At 40.9% G+C, this 16,046-nt stretch overlaps 1 protein-coding gene across 1 annotated transcript in view; it reads left to right on the top strand.

Moving 5' to 3' along the window:
• The window catches only part of tatdn1 (TatD DNase domain containing 1), a 55,650-nt gene that overhangs the window by 5,300 nt on the left and 34,304 nt on the right, over positions 1-16,046 (top strand). Inside the window, exon 2 of the mRNA XM_069921667.1 lies at positions 12,183-12,248. Within this exon, the coding sequence (XP_069777768.1) occupies positions 12,183-12,248 (66 nt within the window). The remainder of the gene's footprint in view (positions 1-12,182; positions 12,249-16,046) is intronic.

The raw sequence follows: 16,046 nt of genomic DNA, 5'->3' as shown, positions 1-16,046 counted from the left end.
TGGCCTGGGGCTCCTTCTCAATGGAGAAGTGCTGGATGTCGGGGCCATAGAGGCTGTGGGAGAAAAACACTATGATCTGCCCACATGGTTAAAGGTGGCGGCTCCGGCAAAGTCGGAAGCATCACTCTCCACCTGGAACCGGATTAATTCATCCATGGCATGCATCATGGCCTTGGCAATGTCTCATTTGATGCGGATGAAGGCTGCCCGAGCCTCTGCCGACAGGGAGAAGGAGGTGGCTTTCACCAGGTGTCGGGGACCCACTGATTGTAACAGGAAAAGAACCTGAGACACCTTTTCAGGGTCCTTAGGTTGTGGGGAAGTGGGAGTTCCAACAGGGGATGCATGCGGTCAGGGTCAGGACCAATGATTCCATGTTCCATGATGCAGCCGAGGATGACCAGACGTGAGGTGCGGAACACACATTTGTTTTTAATTATAGGTGACGTTGAGTGCCTTGGCCGTTTGGAGGAATTTTTCTAAGTTTGCACCAACTTATCAGGTGTGACTTGTCGGGATGGCAGAAGTGTGGTTTGCACTCAGCACAGATCCAGCAGTTTCTGGTCAGTGTCCTGACATTGTTAATGGAGTAGGGAAGGCTTTTGACTTTGACAAAGTGACCCTGAGGTGACAGAGGTCATCGTGGAGTGCTTGGAGTCGATTGGATTGCATGCTGGTGCATGATCAACTTGGTCCTGAAGGTCATGGCCGCAGATGGTCCAAATGTGGCCTTGAGCTCGAGCTGGTGTACTATTTGGTCCATTTCCCTCTGAAAAATGGAGACTCTGTTAGTGACTCTGAAGGGAACCCAAAGGAAGTGGTAGAGGGAGCCATCCGCCTCAAACACGGTGCACTGGCCGACCTCTGGGTAGATAGGGAGCTGGTGGTATGCTGACATTTAGTTGATGGTGGAGAATACCCAGTATTGGTACTATCTGATTCACCATGTCAGCAATGCAAGGAAGGGGTATGCATCCAGCAGTGTGAAGTGGTCGATAGTTTGCCTGTAGTCATTTGCCATGTAGAGTTTTTCCCCGTTTTTGACCACCACGACCTGGCCTCTCCAATGGCTAGTACTAGGTTCAATGATCCCCTCAGCCAGAAGCTATTTCTCCTCTAACTTGATGAATGCCCTTTCTCCCATGCTGTATTGCCTGCTCTGAATAGTGACTGGCTTAGTCAGGGATGAGATTGGCTATCCAGAAGGTGGACAGCCCGCAAGTTGGGTGAGTTGGGTGGATCGTGATGAGCCGCTTGGGTACATGCAGAGGGGAGGGCGGGAAGTTTTAAAAATTGGTGGTTGCAGACCGTGAGGGGATGATTGGGTCTGTTGAATTCCATGGTGATGCTCTTAGATGGTACTGCAAGTCCAACCCCAGTATCACGGGCACACAGAGATGTGGCATTGCAAGCAGCGTAAAGTTTTTGTACTTCGTGCCACTTTCTGTCAGTGCCACTGTGCAGTAGTTGCAGATCTTTGCTGAATGGGATTTGGAGGCCATAGGGATCTTGCAACTCGCCGGGCTCTCCACAAAAAAATAGCTTTCCACAATATTGAGGTGTATAAAACTCTCATGCTCCTGCTATCAGACAGTTTGATACGCAGCCATTTACCTCCACGTCCATAATTGAAGGGGCAAGCTGGTGAGGGCTATCCTGATTGAGTGTGATCGATGCCAGTACTAGGTTGTTATCTGTCGCTATCCGGACCAGTAAGGTGGTGCCTCCGATCCAGACCGGTAAGATGGCGACCTCCATTGTGCATATGTGGTGCTGTTGCTCAGGGGTGGAAGTGACGCCAGAAGTGGCGTTGACTAGATGGCAGCCTCTATGGCTTACACGCAGTACTGTTGCTCGGTGGCGGCAGTGATGTTGGGCAAGGTGGCGGCTGCCCACACACGGTGCAGCTAGGGAAAGGGGAAGGTCCGTTCTTACAAACTTTTGCATAGTGTCCCATCTTTTCATATCCTGAGTATGCTGCATCCTTGGCTGGGCAGGGGTGCTTCTGTTGGCCATAGAAGTAGCACTTGAGTGCTCAGCGGCAGCTGAAGTGAAGTCAGCCTGGGATCCCGCATCTCAAGATGGCACCGCCTGCATCCCCCACAAGTTGGCCACTATGTCGGAGGGCTACATGTAACATTTTGGATATCTCAAAGGCTCTCTGCAAGGTCAGTTCGACCTGTTTCATCAGACACTGATGAATATGGTCTGATCGGACGAGCTTGGCTGTATAGACATCTGCACTAATGTCCCTGCAGCCACAGGCTCATATGAGTTTGTGCAGGAGCTGAAAGTATTCTTTGAGGGGTGAGTGGTCAGGAGATATCTCATGCAGACCTCGTTCGACCTAGCTCTGTACTGGTTTTGGAGCTTGTTCATTGCTTCTTCGTACGTTGTGCAGCCCCTGATCACTGTGTAGGCAGGATGGCCGACTGCAAAGTAGTAGACACAGCTTATTGTCATCTGATCCCACAACTTGAGGGGAGGATTGCAGAAAGTCATTGAAACAGAGCCAGACCTCAGGCAATTGTGGATCGATGTCTGGCCTCAGCAACTTGTCCATTACGGTTTTTAAAAAAAATTATGGGAGTAAAATTGATGTGCTTTCAATAACTTCAAAAGTTACCAGATGACAAGCTTTTATTCCCATAAGGCTGAACGTGCACTCATGTTGCTGGCTCAATTCTTGGGTTCATACTGGAGGATTGACTTGGGTGTAACAGCCTTTATTTGGAAATTCCAAGGGAAGGAGTCACAGGGTTAGGCAGCAAGGAGATGGGGTAGCCATGCATATAGAGACTGTTTCTTTCTTCTTTGGCTTGGCTTCGCGGACGAAGATTTATGGAGGGGGTAAAAAGTCCACGTCAGCTGCAGGCTCGTTTGTGGCTGACAAGTCCGATGCGGGACAGGCAGACACGATTGCAGCGGTTGCAGGGGAAAATTGGTTGGTTGGGGTTGGGTGTTGGGTTTTTCCTCCTTTGCCTTTTGTCAGTGAGGTAGGCTCTGCGGTCTTCTTCAAAGGAGGTTGCTGCCCGCCAAACTGTGAGGCGCCAAGATGCACGGTTTGAGGCGATATCAGCCCACTGGCGGTGGTCAATGTGGCAGGCACCAAGAGATTTCTTTAGGCAGTCCTTGTACCTTTTCTTTGGTGCACCTCTGTCACGGTGGCCAGTGGAGAGCTCGCCATATAACACGATCTTGGGAAGGCGATGGTCCTCCATTCTGGAGACGTGACCCATCCAGCGCAGCTGGATCTTCAGCAGCGTGGACTCGATGCTGTCGACCTCTGCCATCACGAGTACTTCGACGTTAGGGATGTAAGCGCTCCAATGGATGTTGAGGATGGAGCGGAGACAACGCTGGTGGTAGCGTTCTAGGAGCCGTAGGTGGTGCCGGTAGAGGACCCATGATTCGGAGCCGAACAGGAGTGTGGGTATGACAACGGCTCTGTATACGCTTATCTTTGTGAGGTTTTTCAGTTGGTTGTTTTTCCAGACTCTTTTGTCTGTACAAATGACTGTACAAATGGAACAAATCGCATTATTGTGGAATCACCAAAGTCAGCTTGTAACATTTTGGCATCTTATCTTTGCATTAGATTTTTAAAAATAAATGAATTGTCTCTTGCAGGAGTAATTTTGCCTCGTTTTTGAACTGATTATATTGTGAATAACTTAAGTTATAATAACTGAAATGCTGGAAGGTAAAGTGTAATTTATGGAATTGGTGCATTGTATCCTGCCTCCAGTTCTGATTGCCCAAATTAATTTGCTTAGAAGCATATTTACCCATTTTTATTTTTAGAAAGCCCATTATCTGAAATATAGCAAATAAAATATAAACTTCTGGAGTACATTCACGAGTTGCTTAATGTCCACGATGCATTCTGTGAAATAGGACTGTGCGATTTGCATCCTGTGTGAACTTCATATTATATACAGTACTTAGCTATATGGGATACAGTTATGTACCTGTAATATTTTGAAAGAAAATTAAGCAGAGATAACACAATACTCAAGAGACGCATGATACTTGAGATTTGATACTGCTGCCTATGAGTCGAAGCTTACGCTGTTGTACAGTAAACTTTTTATTTGTAAGTAGGGAAAGTTCACATTAAAATAACGAGAGTACAGTACCTAAGTCAGTAACATGGGCATTTATTATGACTATCAAGACACATATTATAGGTTATATATGTACTGTACCATTATACACTTGGCAGCACAATTGCTTTGTGTACAAGAGACCTGAAATACACGTGTTGTGTGCAGGAAGCTGTTACATTTGCTACGTCCAGCTGCTCCCATTCTCCGATTGGGATTTATGAACTCCATTATAACCTTATGGGACCACAGTCTTGTATGCAGTCAGACATTGCCTGAACGAACATTATGCAGTGCATGACTATACTTTAAATTTTTAATTTAGACATACAGCACAATAACAAGCCCTTTTGGTCAATGAGCCCATGCTTCCAATTACACCCAATTGACCTACAACCCCTGGTATGTTTTGAATGGTGGCAGGAAACAGGAACCCCTGGGAAACCCCACACAACCACGGGAAAAATGTACAAACCTATTACAGATTCAACCCTCGCTGGCGCTGTAACAGTGTTGCACTAAGCAAAACGCTAATCATTGCCACCTGGTTCTGGTCTCCTTACTTGAGGAAGATTGTACTAGTTTTGGAGGTGGAACAGAGGAGGTTCACTAGGTTGATTCCAGAGATGAGGGGGTTTGCCTATGAGGAGAGATTGAGTCATCTGGAACTATTCTCGCTGGAATTAGAAAAATGAGAGCGGATCTTATAGAAACATAAAATTATGAAAGGTATAGATAAGATAAAGGTAGGTAAGTTGTTTGCAATGATGAAGAGACTGAAAATAGGGGATGTAGCCTCAAGATACAGGGTAGTAGATTTAGGACAAAGATGAGAAAGAACTGCTTTTTCCCTGAGGGTGGTGAATCTGGAATTCATTGCCCATTGAAGCAGTGGAGGGTGGAGGCTGCCTCAGTAAATATATTTATGAAAAAAGTTGGATAGATTTTTTTCATAGTAAGGGAATTAAGGGATGTAGAGAAAAGGCAAGTAGATGAGCCTATCATCAGATCAGCTTGACAGGACAGATGCCCTATTGCTCCTATTTCTTGTGTTCTTCTGGAGATGCTCATCAGGTTGATCCTCATGTGGAGACAAAGGGATAGTCAATGTTTTGGGTTGAGACCTAGCATAAGGACTTTTTCTCGATACTTGTCTTTCATGCTCTTCCTTATTATTTATAGTTTTAGTTTTTTTGCTCCGGGCTCCAGCATCTTCAGTGACCCGTGAATCCAGCTATATTTTGCACTCATGTTACAGCTTGGTCAGTAATTCCTTTTTGTGTTTCCATTGCTTTTAATATTGAAGATAGCGCAGCTTCAAAAATAGTAAAGGCAGGTTCATAACACAAAATTGTAGTTTAAAATAAATTTGAAAAAGTTGCAGGTCAGGTAACATTGGTACAAAGAGAAATAGTTAATATTTTTGGTCGGTGAATTTGTCAGAAAGGTCATTGACCTGAAACAAAGCTCTCTATTCCTCTGTGCGGATGGATACTGCCTGGCTTGTAGAGTATTAATTGCATTTTCTATTTTTATTATAAATTTCCAACATCTGAAGTGTTTTTGATTAAAATTGATTTGTTTTATAGAATATTTGTAAGCTATTCATCTAAATTGAAATGATAGTATCGAGTTTTGCAAGTACCATAATTAGCTGATGTAGAAGAATAGTAGCAGATATATCTTTGGTTGGGATGTGTAGAGATGATCTAATTCTCCAGTGTATGATTACTGCCAATAAATTCTGCAGTAAAGTAAAAATAATTTTGGATTTAACTTTGATTCCTTCTCCAATGTCTAGATTCACATTTAAACTAAGGTATTTTTTGAGTTACACCATTGTTATTTATTGAAATATACACCCAATGAATCAGTCTTCAGGTAAGAGAAAAACATAATTTATTGTTGAGGTGCTTTAAAATAAAAATTGCATATCTTTTGGACTTTTTCAGCAGTTTTTTCCTGAATTTTCATATTGATGATCTGAAAGAACAAGTTAATTTCCGATTTGGATATTTTCATAAACATGAAGGGCAAAATTAGCATATATGAGAAATGGGGTTGTCTGATTCAAACATGAGCCATAGAAAATTCTTATCCTAAGACAAATTATTGATATAGATTGTGAATAGTTGGGGCCCAAGTGCCATTCCCTGTAGTGCTCCACAGTTCACAAATGGTCAACTAGTGGAAAACTGGTTTATTTTCTACTTCTAGCTTCCTGTCTGCTAACTAATTCTGAATCTATTTTGTTGGATTATTAAATTTGAAGATTACACCGATTTGTAGAACTATGGACAGTATTGATGGTTATCAAAGAATATTACAGGATGTAGATCAATTACAGATGTGTGTAGAGAAATGGAAAATGGAGTGAATTCTGGACAAATATGAAATGTTGCCCAATAGGAGGTCAAATGAAAGGGGAAAGTATATGGTTAATGGCAGGATTCTTTAAATGCATTAAGGTGTAGAGGGATTTGGTGGTTTAGATCTATAGCTCCTCGAAAGTGACTCTGAAAGTAGTGTGGTAAAGAAGGTATATGGTTTGCCTTTATTGAGTATAAGAGTAAGGAAATCATGTTGTAACTATATAAAACTTTGGTTAGGCTTCACAGAGTAGTGTATACAGTTCTGGTTGTTCCATTATAAGAGGATGTGGAGGCTTTGGAAAGGGAACAGAAGAGATTTACCAGGATGCTGCCTGTATTAGAGGAGAGAAATTAGATAAACTTGGCTTGTTTTCTCTGGAGTGTTGGAGGCTGATGGGAAACCTAATAGACACATAAATATGCAGAGCTAGAGTGATACGGATCATGTGCAATCAGTAGGGCTTTGGTTTAATTTGGCATCTTGTTTGATGCACACTTGTGGGCCAAAGAGCCTTTTCCTGTGCTGTGGGACCTTAGTGAAAAGCATCTGAACATAGCAGTTAATGCAATGCTATTATAACAACTAGCAACCTGTGTTCAAATCTGGTGTTGTCTGTAAGAAATTTGTACTTTCCTCCCAAGTTTGTGTGGGTTTTCCCTGGGTGCTCCGATTTTCTCCCACTTTCCAAAAATGTACGAGATTTGTAGGTTAATTGGAGTATTTGGGGAGGATGGGCTTGTGGGCAAGAAGGGCCTGTAACTATGCTGTATCTCTAAATTAAATCTAAATTCATCACATGAAATCATTTATCCTTATCCTATTTGTCATATTCTCCAGTAACTCTTGATATATTAGTCAAGCATATCTCCTTTTCATACATCCATAATGAATCTGCGCAATCTTATTATTGTTTCAAGGTACAGTAAAACCCCTGGTATCTGTCACTTGTGGGGATTGGTAGATGCCAGATAAGTGAATTTTCCGGTTGCTTGAGATGCTGTGTCGCTTGATTGGTGAACTAATGGCAAGGCATGCCAATTGTAAACCAGTATTTTTTACCTATTTATTTTCCGCAATTTTATTTGGTGATTACTTGAGGCTGCCAGTTGCTTGAATTCTGAATAACAAGGGTTTTTCCTGTGTTCTGTTATTGTATTCTTCATAATAGTTTCCCGCCTTTTCCCCTACTTCTCATATTAGGGTAACAATTTGATAGTCTTATGTTTTATCTTCCTTGTGTTTCTATATCCAAATACTTTTTGAAGGTTTCTGCATCCTTTCCGTGCTGAGCTATTAGGCCCCTTTCACAACTCAGTGAACCTCCTATCCATTACCTTGATATATAGGAACCAGGCAAGGTTTTTTGATTAGTTCATTTTTAGAAATAGAAAATTTACCAAAGTGAATCAGGTGTTCTGATTTTCACTTGAAGTACCAGTGTGTTTCCCATTATGTGAAATACCTGGTGGTTTTGCTGAATTGTTAAAACCTGCCTTTTTGTTTTAAATATTAATCTTTGGGATCTGAACATTGTTGGCAAGGCCAGCACCTATTGCCCATCCCTTATTACATTGAGAGGGTGGTGCTAAGCAGCCTTTTTGAAATGCCACAATCATTAAGGTGAAGGTGCTATTGAGTATGGAGAGCCAGGATTTAAACTCAGTTGTGATGAAGAACTGAAAAGTCAGCATGGTGTGTAACTTGAAGGAAAACCTTGTGATAATTTTGTTTCCCCCCACCCCTATGTATCTCTTTCCCCTGTCCATCTTGATAATAGAGATTGTGGGTTTGGAAGATGCGGTTGAGTAGCCTTGTAAGCGCATGCACCGTGAATCAGTCATGGAGGGAATGAAGATTTAGGATGGTTAATGAGGTGCCTCTCAAGCGGAATGATTTTTACTGGACAATGTGAAGACCAGTTATAAGTATCAAAGAATTCGGATTTATCCCTTGTGGTTAATGGAAAGGCCTTGGGATGTCAGGTGGTGAGTCACTCAACAGAAAATCCAGTAAAAGCACAATGCTGGAGAAACTCAGCTGGTTAAACAATGTCCTTTATATAGCAAAGAGAAAGGTACATAAGCAACGTTTTGGGCTTGAAATCAAGATATGAAAAATTGTAGGCAGGCACCTGAACAAAATGGTGGGGGGTAGGTTTGAGGTGAGCACAGTCCCACAGGCAGGATGTAATACAGTGGCCTCCATAATATTTGGGACAAAGACTTTTTTTTCCTTTATTTGCCCCTGTTCTCCACAGTTTTAAATTTGTTATCAAACAATTCACATATAATTAAAGTGCACATTACAGATTTTATTCAAGGTTATTTATATACATTTTGGTTTGACCATGTAGAAATTACAGCGCTTTTTATGCCTCATCTCCTCGTTTCAGGGCACAATAACGTTTGAGATATTTGGTTTCACAGGTGTTTGTGAGTACTCGGGTATATTTAATTGCTTCATTGCTGTGGTATAAGTGAGTTTGGCTTGCTTTTGATCACCTTTGGAGTCTGTACGTTATTTTCAAAATGAGGACCAGAGTGATGTCAGTGAAAGTCAAATAAGCCATTATGAGGCTGAAAAACAAGATTAAAACAGTAAGAGACTGAAAAACGAGAATAAAACAGTAAGAGACATCACCCAAACCTTAGGATTACCAAAATTAACAGTTAGGAATATCATTAAGAAGAAAGGGCGTACTTTTGAGCTCAGTAATCCAAGGATGACCGCCACTATTGATGACAGAAAAATTCTCATCATGATGAAGAAAAATCCTCAAATGTCTGTCCAACAGATCAGAAACACACTTCAGGAGACCAATATAGATATGTCAAGGGGCAGCACGGTTGGCATATTGGTTAGCGCAATGTCTTTTCAGCACCAATGATCAGGACTGAGGTTTGTATCACACGCTGTCTGTAAGGAGTTTGTACGTTCTCCATGTGTCTGTGTGGGTTTTCCCCAGGGTCTCCAGTTTCCTCCTACTGTTTGAAATGTACCGGGGGGGCGGAGGGGGTGGAGGTTATAGGTTAATCGGATGTAAATTGGGCTGCATGGACTCGTGGGCTGAAATGGCCTGTTATCATGATGTATGTCTAATTTTCTAAAAAAACAATTAGATTTACTGTCCGTAGAAGACTTCATGAAAATAAATAGGGGCTAAACTGCAGAATGCAAACCACTAGTTAGCCACAGAAAGGATGGTCAGATTACAGTTTACTAAGAACTATTTAAAAGAGTCTACAGAATTTTGGAAAAAGGCCTTGTAGGCAGATGGGACCAAGATTAACCTGTATCAGAGTGACGGTAAGAGCAAAGTGTAGAGGTGTAAAGGAACTGCCCCAAGATTCAAAGCATATCACTTTTGCTGTGGTTGGAATCTTGCACTTCTTGAATTAGGCTAATTGATTTATGTTTGGGACATGGTTGTGATGTCTAGAGATGAATAGACCTGGCAAAATAAAAATTGAGTTTTGGTGAGTTTGTGCCACTTGATAACACTCTTGATATAATAGAGCATGGAAAAAGGCACTTTGGCTCATCTGATCCATACCAACCAGGTTGCCTATCAGAGCTGGTCTAATTTTCCTGCATTTGGTCCATTCTTTTTATGTATCCATCCGAATGTTTTTTAAATGTTGTAAATTTACCTTCCTCTCCTATGGAAGCTTGTTCCATGTATAGAAAAGTTTTTCTTGGGTCCCCTTTAAACCTATTGTTATGGCTAAGGAGATTAGTTTTGGTGGCCTCATGCAGAAGCTTTAGAGAGTGTGCAGAGGAGATTTACCAGGATTGGAGAATATGTCTCATGAAGCAAGGTTACCGAACAAGGGATTTTCTCTTTAGAGTGATGAAGGATGAGCGGTGACTTAATAGAGGTATATAAGATAATGAGGGACTAAAATAGGGTTGACAGGCAGCACCTTTTCCCCACGACAACAATAGCAAATACCAGAGAACATTTGTTTAAGGTGAGTAGAGGAAAGTTTAGGGGAGATATCAGAGGTAAGTGTTTTTTTTACACTAAGTGGTACAATAGCGGCATTCAAAAGACTCTTAATGAGGCACATGATTGTAAGAATAATAGATGGTTATGGATATGAGGGAGGAAATTATTAAGATTGTTGTAGAGAATGTTTATATAGGTCGGCACAACATCGTGGGCTGAAGGGCTTGTACTGTAATGTTCTATCTTGTATTTGAAGAGAGCCCATACAGGGATTAAAATATGTCATGAAAGTTTTGAAATCAAGGCGTTGCTTAACTGGGAGTCAGTGTCAAAATGATGATTGACTTGAACTTGATGCAAGTTGGGATTTAGCAGCAGAGTTTTTGATTTAGAATTTTTCAAGTTTAGAAAGGGTGAAAAAGCATCCGAAAGTGACCAAGGATCTTTTGGCATAGTCATCTTTGGTGATAACAGAAGCATGGATGATGGTTTCAGGAATACATTAGCTGAAGCAGGGGCAGGGTCAAGAAATGTTACAAAATATGTGTAGTATCACCAATACCATCCCTGTTGTTGGCCACAGTTAAAATTTTTCTTGCCAGGGAAAAGTATAAAATGATAAGGGAACAAATTATTTTTCCTGCATTAATTTTTATTAGCCTTGCAATTAGTTGGAAACTTCTGCTCATCTAAAGCTGGTGTCTCAATGATTTCACAATTTAGAAGCTGGAGGGAGGGCGAGGGAGGGTTTACGAATTATGACATGTCAAACTATAATTTGTTTGTCATAATTGCAACTAAGAACAAGAAAGCTAACTCCTTGGGGATGCCATTTCAAATAGTTGTGAGTGGGAGGGGAATTATTAAGGCAATTCGCTAGCTAGGACTGAGTAAATAAGAATGGAACCAAGTGAATCAGTCCCAGACAGTTCAGTAACAGCCTTTAGAAAGGATTGTATGTCCAATTGAATTAAACGTGCCGCATCAAGGGAGGAGAAGTTCTTGATATCAATGTCAGGTACAGCATCATTCGTTTTAGAACAATGGAATGGATAGAAATCTTATTCAAGTTTGCAAACACAGAAGCAGAACTGCCATGATGAACATGCAGTCCTGAAAATGTGATAATAACCAGATAACCTATTGCATTGAATTTGGTTGAAGAATGGGTATTGCCCCATATGCCAGTGAGAACTCTTCTTTGAACAGAATCATCATTCTTATTGCAATACAGGAATGTTAGCACAAATTATGTAAATATCTTGGGAATGGAACCCACTGACTCAGAGACAAGGATTCTAACAGGTGATCCAATGCTGAGCCTTCAGGTTATCTAAGGACCTGTTTCTCTGTGGCCGGGCAAAGAGTAGCATTTTAAAGTCTTGTAGCAATTGTCATATTTTTAGCATGGGTGTATGTGCTGAGGGTCTGAGAAAAATAAAGTAGTTTCGTGATTTGGGGGGGTGAAACACATGAAGGAGTTTCTCTATTCATCCATTCCTGGCAACACATTTTCAATTGGATTAGTTCCTGAGATGGCATTTGTGTGGGGTAATTCCTGAACACTTTTTTATTCTCCTTAATTACAGAAGGCAATCACAATATAAATATTTTTTTAAAAATCTCAGATTGTTTTCAATGTAAAATTATTGGCATTGATTTTCTCAATCTACTGGTTACCCTTCAGTGTTATTTGTTTTGTTACTGTTAATTCTTTTGATTCTAATTTATTTAATACTTTATTCCTTGAACAGATATTGGTATAAATCTGACAGATCCTATGTTTCATGGAATTTATCGTGGTACTCAAAAGCATCAAGGTACTCAAAACTTGCATTGTTTTCATATAATAGTTCAAGTACATGATTATTTAAATCCTATGTGAAATGCAACTTTTAATATTTGTGCAAGTAGACCAAATGCCTTTAAAATACTTACCTTTTTCTGAGATGTAAATTTTGAAATTTTAACCTATTTCCCTTTATTGGGTTTTAATACTGATGACAGATAAGTAGTTTCAAATTCAAATTAAACACTTTGTCCTGGTGCAATCAGGAATGTTGTAGAATAAGTTAGAATTAACCTCATCAGATGACAGACCTCTCTGTGGTTGAGCATTTCAGACAGTGACCACAACTCCTTGACCTTCAGACTTGTCCTGAACAAGGACAGTAGACAAAATGGGAAAATATTATAGGAACCCTTACCTCCCCCCCTAAATGAACACTTGATGGGAAGTGAGGAAAGAAATTGCTGCAATTTTGGCAATTATCTTTGTGTCCTCCTTGGCCACAGCATAGGTACCAGAGAATGGAAAATGTAGTTGTTTTCTTTAAGGAAGGTAACAAAGGGTTAAGAAAGGGAATGAGTGGTGGCAAACCATTAAGAAACATTCTTGGGCAGAGGATTTATGAACATTTACAGAACCATAGTCTTTTTGGGGATAATCAGCATGGGTTTATGAGGGCTAGGTCATGCCTTGAAGGCCTAATTAAGTTTTTTGAGGAGGTGACAAAAGTAATTTGTGAAGGGCAGTGGATTTTAGTAAGGCATTTAACAAGGTTCCCTGTGGTAGGCTCATTGAGAAAATTAAGAGGCATGGAACCTTGGCAGCATGGATATGGAATTGGCTTGCAGAAGATGGTAGTAGATGAAACATTCTGCCTAGAGGTGGGTGATTAGTGTTTTGCAGAGATATGTTCTGGGGCCCCTGCCCTTTATGAATATTTATTTTACTATTGGCTTGGATGAAAAAGTGGAGGGGTGGGTCAGTAAGTCTGCAAATGACAGGAAGGTTGAGGTATGAATAGTGTAGAAGGTGGTTGTTGGTTATAGCAGGATATAGTCTGGATGTAGATTGGGCAGAGAGAAGTGTCAGATGTAGTTCAATCTAGATAAGTGTGAAGTGATTCATTTTGAAAGGGCAATCTTGAAGGTTAATGGTTAATGTCAGGATTCTTAACAGTATGGAAAAACAGAGGGATCTTGGTGTCCTTCCATAGATCCCTCAAGGTTGCTTGCTGCACAATTGATATAATGGTTCAGAGGTGTATGGGGCGCTGTATGGTTTTTCAGGGGATTGAGTTCTAGAGCAGTGAGGTAATTTTGCAGTTCTATAAAAATTTGGTTAGATCACACTTGGAATACTATGTTCATTTCTAGTTGCCTCATTTATAGGAAGGATGTAGAAGCTTCAGAGATGTGTAGAAGAAATTTACCACAATGTTGCCTGGATTGGAGAATATTGTCTTGTGAAGCAAGGTTGATCAAGTTTAGGTTTTTTCTTTGGAACAATGAAGCATGAGGAGTGAGTTAATGGAGGTACAGTGCCCTCTGTAATGTTTGGGACAGACACTTTTCCTTAATTTGACCCTGTGCTCCACAGTTTTAAATTTATAATCAAACAATTCACATGTGATTAAAGTGCACATTCGAGAGATTACTCAAGGTTATTTGTACACATTTTGGTTTGACCATTCAGAAATTACAGCATTTTTAAAAATATACATAGCTCCCCCATTTCAGGGCACCATAATGTTTAGGACATATGGCTTCAGAGATGTTTGTGATTACTTGGGTATGTTTAATTGCTTCATTGGTGCAGGTATAAGAGAGCTGGACTTGCTTCTAAGCTTTTGAACACCTATGGAGCCTGTAGTTGCCATTTTTCAACATGAGGACCAGAGTTGTGCCATGAATGTCAAAGAAGCCATTATGATGCTGAACAACAAGAATAAAACAGAAAGGGATGTCGCCCAAAACTTAGGATTATCAAAATCAACTATTTGGAATATAATTAAGAAGAAAGAATGTACTGGTGAGCTCAGAAATCACAAAGGGACTGATATTCCAAGGAAGACCTCCATTACTGATGACCGAAGAATCCTAATCATTATGAAAGAAAATTCTCCAAACGATGTCCGACAGATCAGAAACACTCTTCAGGAGGCAGATGTGGGTATGTCAGTGACTACTGTCTGCAGAAGACTTCATGAACAGAAATACAGAGGCTACACTGCAAGATGCAAATCACTAGTTAGCCACAGAAGCAAGATGGCCAGATTATTGTTTGTCAAGAAGTATTTAAAGAGCCTGCAGAATTCTAGAAAAGGATCTTGTGGACAAATGAGACCAACATTAAACTGTACCAGAGTGAAGGCATAAAGAAATGAAAAAACACACCAAAATACTGGAGGAACTCAGCTGGTCTGTTTAGCATCCATATAAAGCAAAGATATATTGTTGACATTTCTGGCTTGAGTTCATCTTCAGAAGCAGGAAGTCTCAGAATTTAGACAATGCTGGCTGGGGGAGGCAGCTCAGCTCTGTCTGCCACAATAGTGTGGATCTCCCAGTGGCCACTCATTTCAATTCCTCATCTCATTCTCTTGGTGACTTGTTTGTCCATGCTCTCGTGCTCTGCCAGACTGAGACCATTCGCAAATTGGAGGAACAGTGCCTTTACTTCTGACTGGACATCTTCCAACCAGATGGCATCAATATTGACTTCTCTGGCTTTTGTTAAATCCCCCCCCCCCCCCCCTCACTTCTTCCCCCAGCTCTGTCTCTCCCTTCCCTGTTTCCTTCCGTACAAACATGTTAAATTCTTACCTCGTCCCTTATCCAATTAACATCCGTTGTTGTCTGGATCCCTCCCCCAGCCATCATTGTCTGAATTCTGAGACTTTGAGATTTCCTGCTTCTGACACATTCGGCTTATTCCTTGAAGAAGAGCTCAGGCCCGAAATGTCAACAATATATCTTTGCTTTATATGGACACTGAACAGACCAGCTGAGTTCCTTCAGCATTTTTTTGTGTTTTTACTACAATCAGTGTTGCGTGGGATTTAAACCCCGTCCCAACCACTGGTGTTATAACAGCTTTGCACTAATTGCTACGCTAACTGAGCCACCCATTAATAAGCTATAGATAAATATTAATCGGTAACATTTAAAAGAGGCTGATTTGATATGAGATAAATTGTGTATTTCTCCATTATTTTCTTCCAAATTTATATGATCTGTTTATTTTTAAATAGAGACTGCCTAAATGATGTTACTAACTGTAAAAAAAATTCTTGCATTCAGTAAGGTTTAAATCCCACGGTGTCTGTAGAAGTTTGTACGTTTTCCCTGAGAATGCATGGGTTTCCTCTGGGTGCTCTGGTTTCCTCTCACTGTTCGAAATGCACTGGGGCTTGTAGGTTAATTCTGTGTAATTTGGCAGCAAAGGCTCATGGGCTGAAATGGCCTGTTAACCGCGCTGTATGTCTAAATTTTGATATAAACTGAGAACCTCCTGGAAATGTTCAGCAAATGAAGTATTATCACTGGAAAGTAGAAAACCTATTTTGGGTTGCAGATTCTAATTTGCAGAGATGGTCAATAGGACAAGGGAAACATCTAATGGGGTGAGATCATGATTTCTATGGGGATTGCATTATCCACTCAATGGTTAACGGGGCAGTTTTTGTTCTAACCATGCAGCAGGACACAGACAAGTGGGTCTGAGTGAGATAGAGAATTAAGGTGGCAGGTAACTGAGAGTTCAGAGCTCTCCCATTGGATTCAACACAGATGCCTTTTTTTGGTTTCTCCAATGCATTAGAAACACTGGA

This window comes from Narcine bancroftii, chromosome 2, assembly GCF_036971445.1.
Source record: "Narcine bancroftii isolate sNarBan1 chromosome 2, sNarBan1.hap1, whole genome shotgun sequence".
NCBI lineage: Eukaryota > Metazoa > Chordata > Chondrichthyes > Torpediniformes > Narcinidae > Narcine > Narcine bancroftii.
This window is presented reverse-complemented; position numbering and strand designations above follow the sequence as displayed.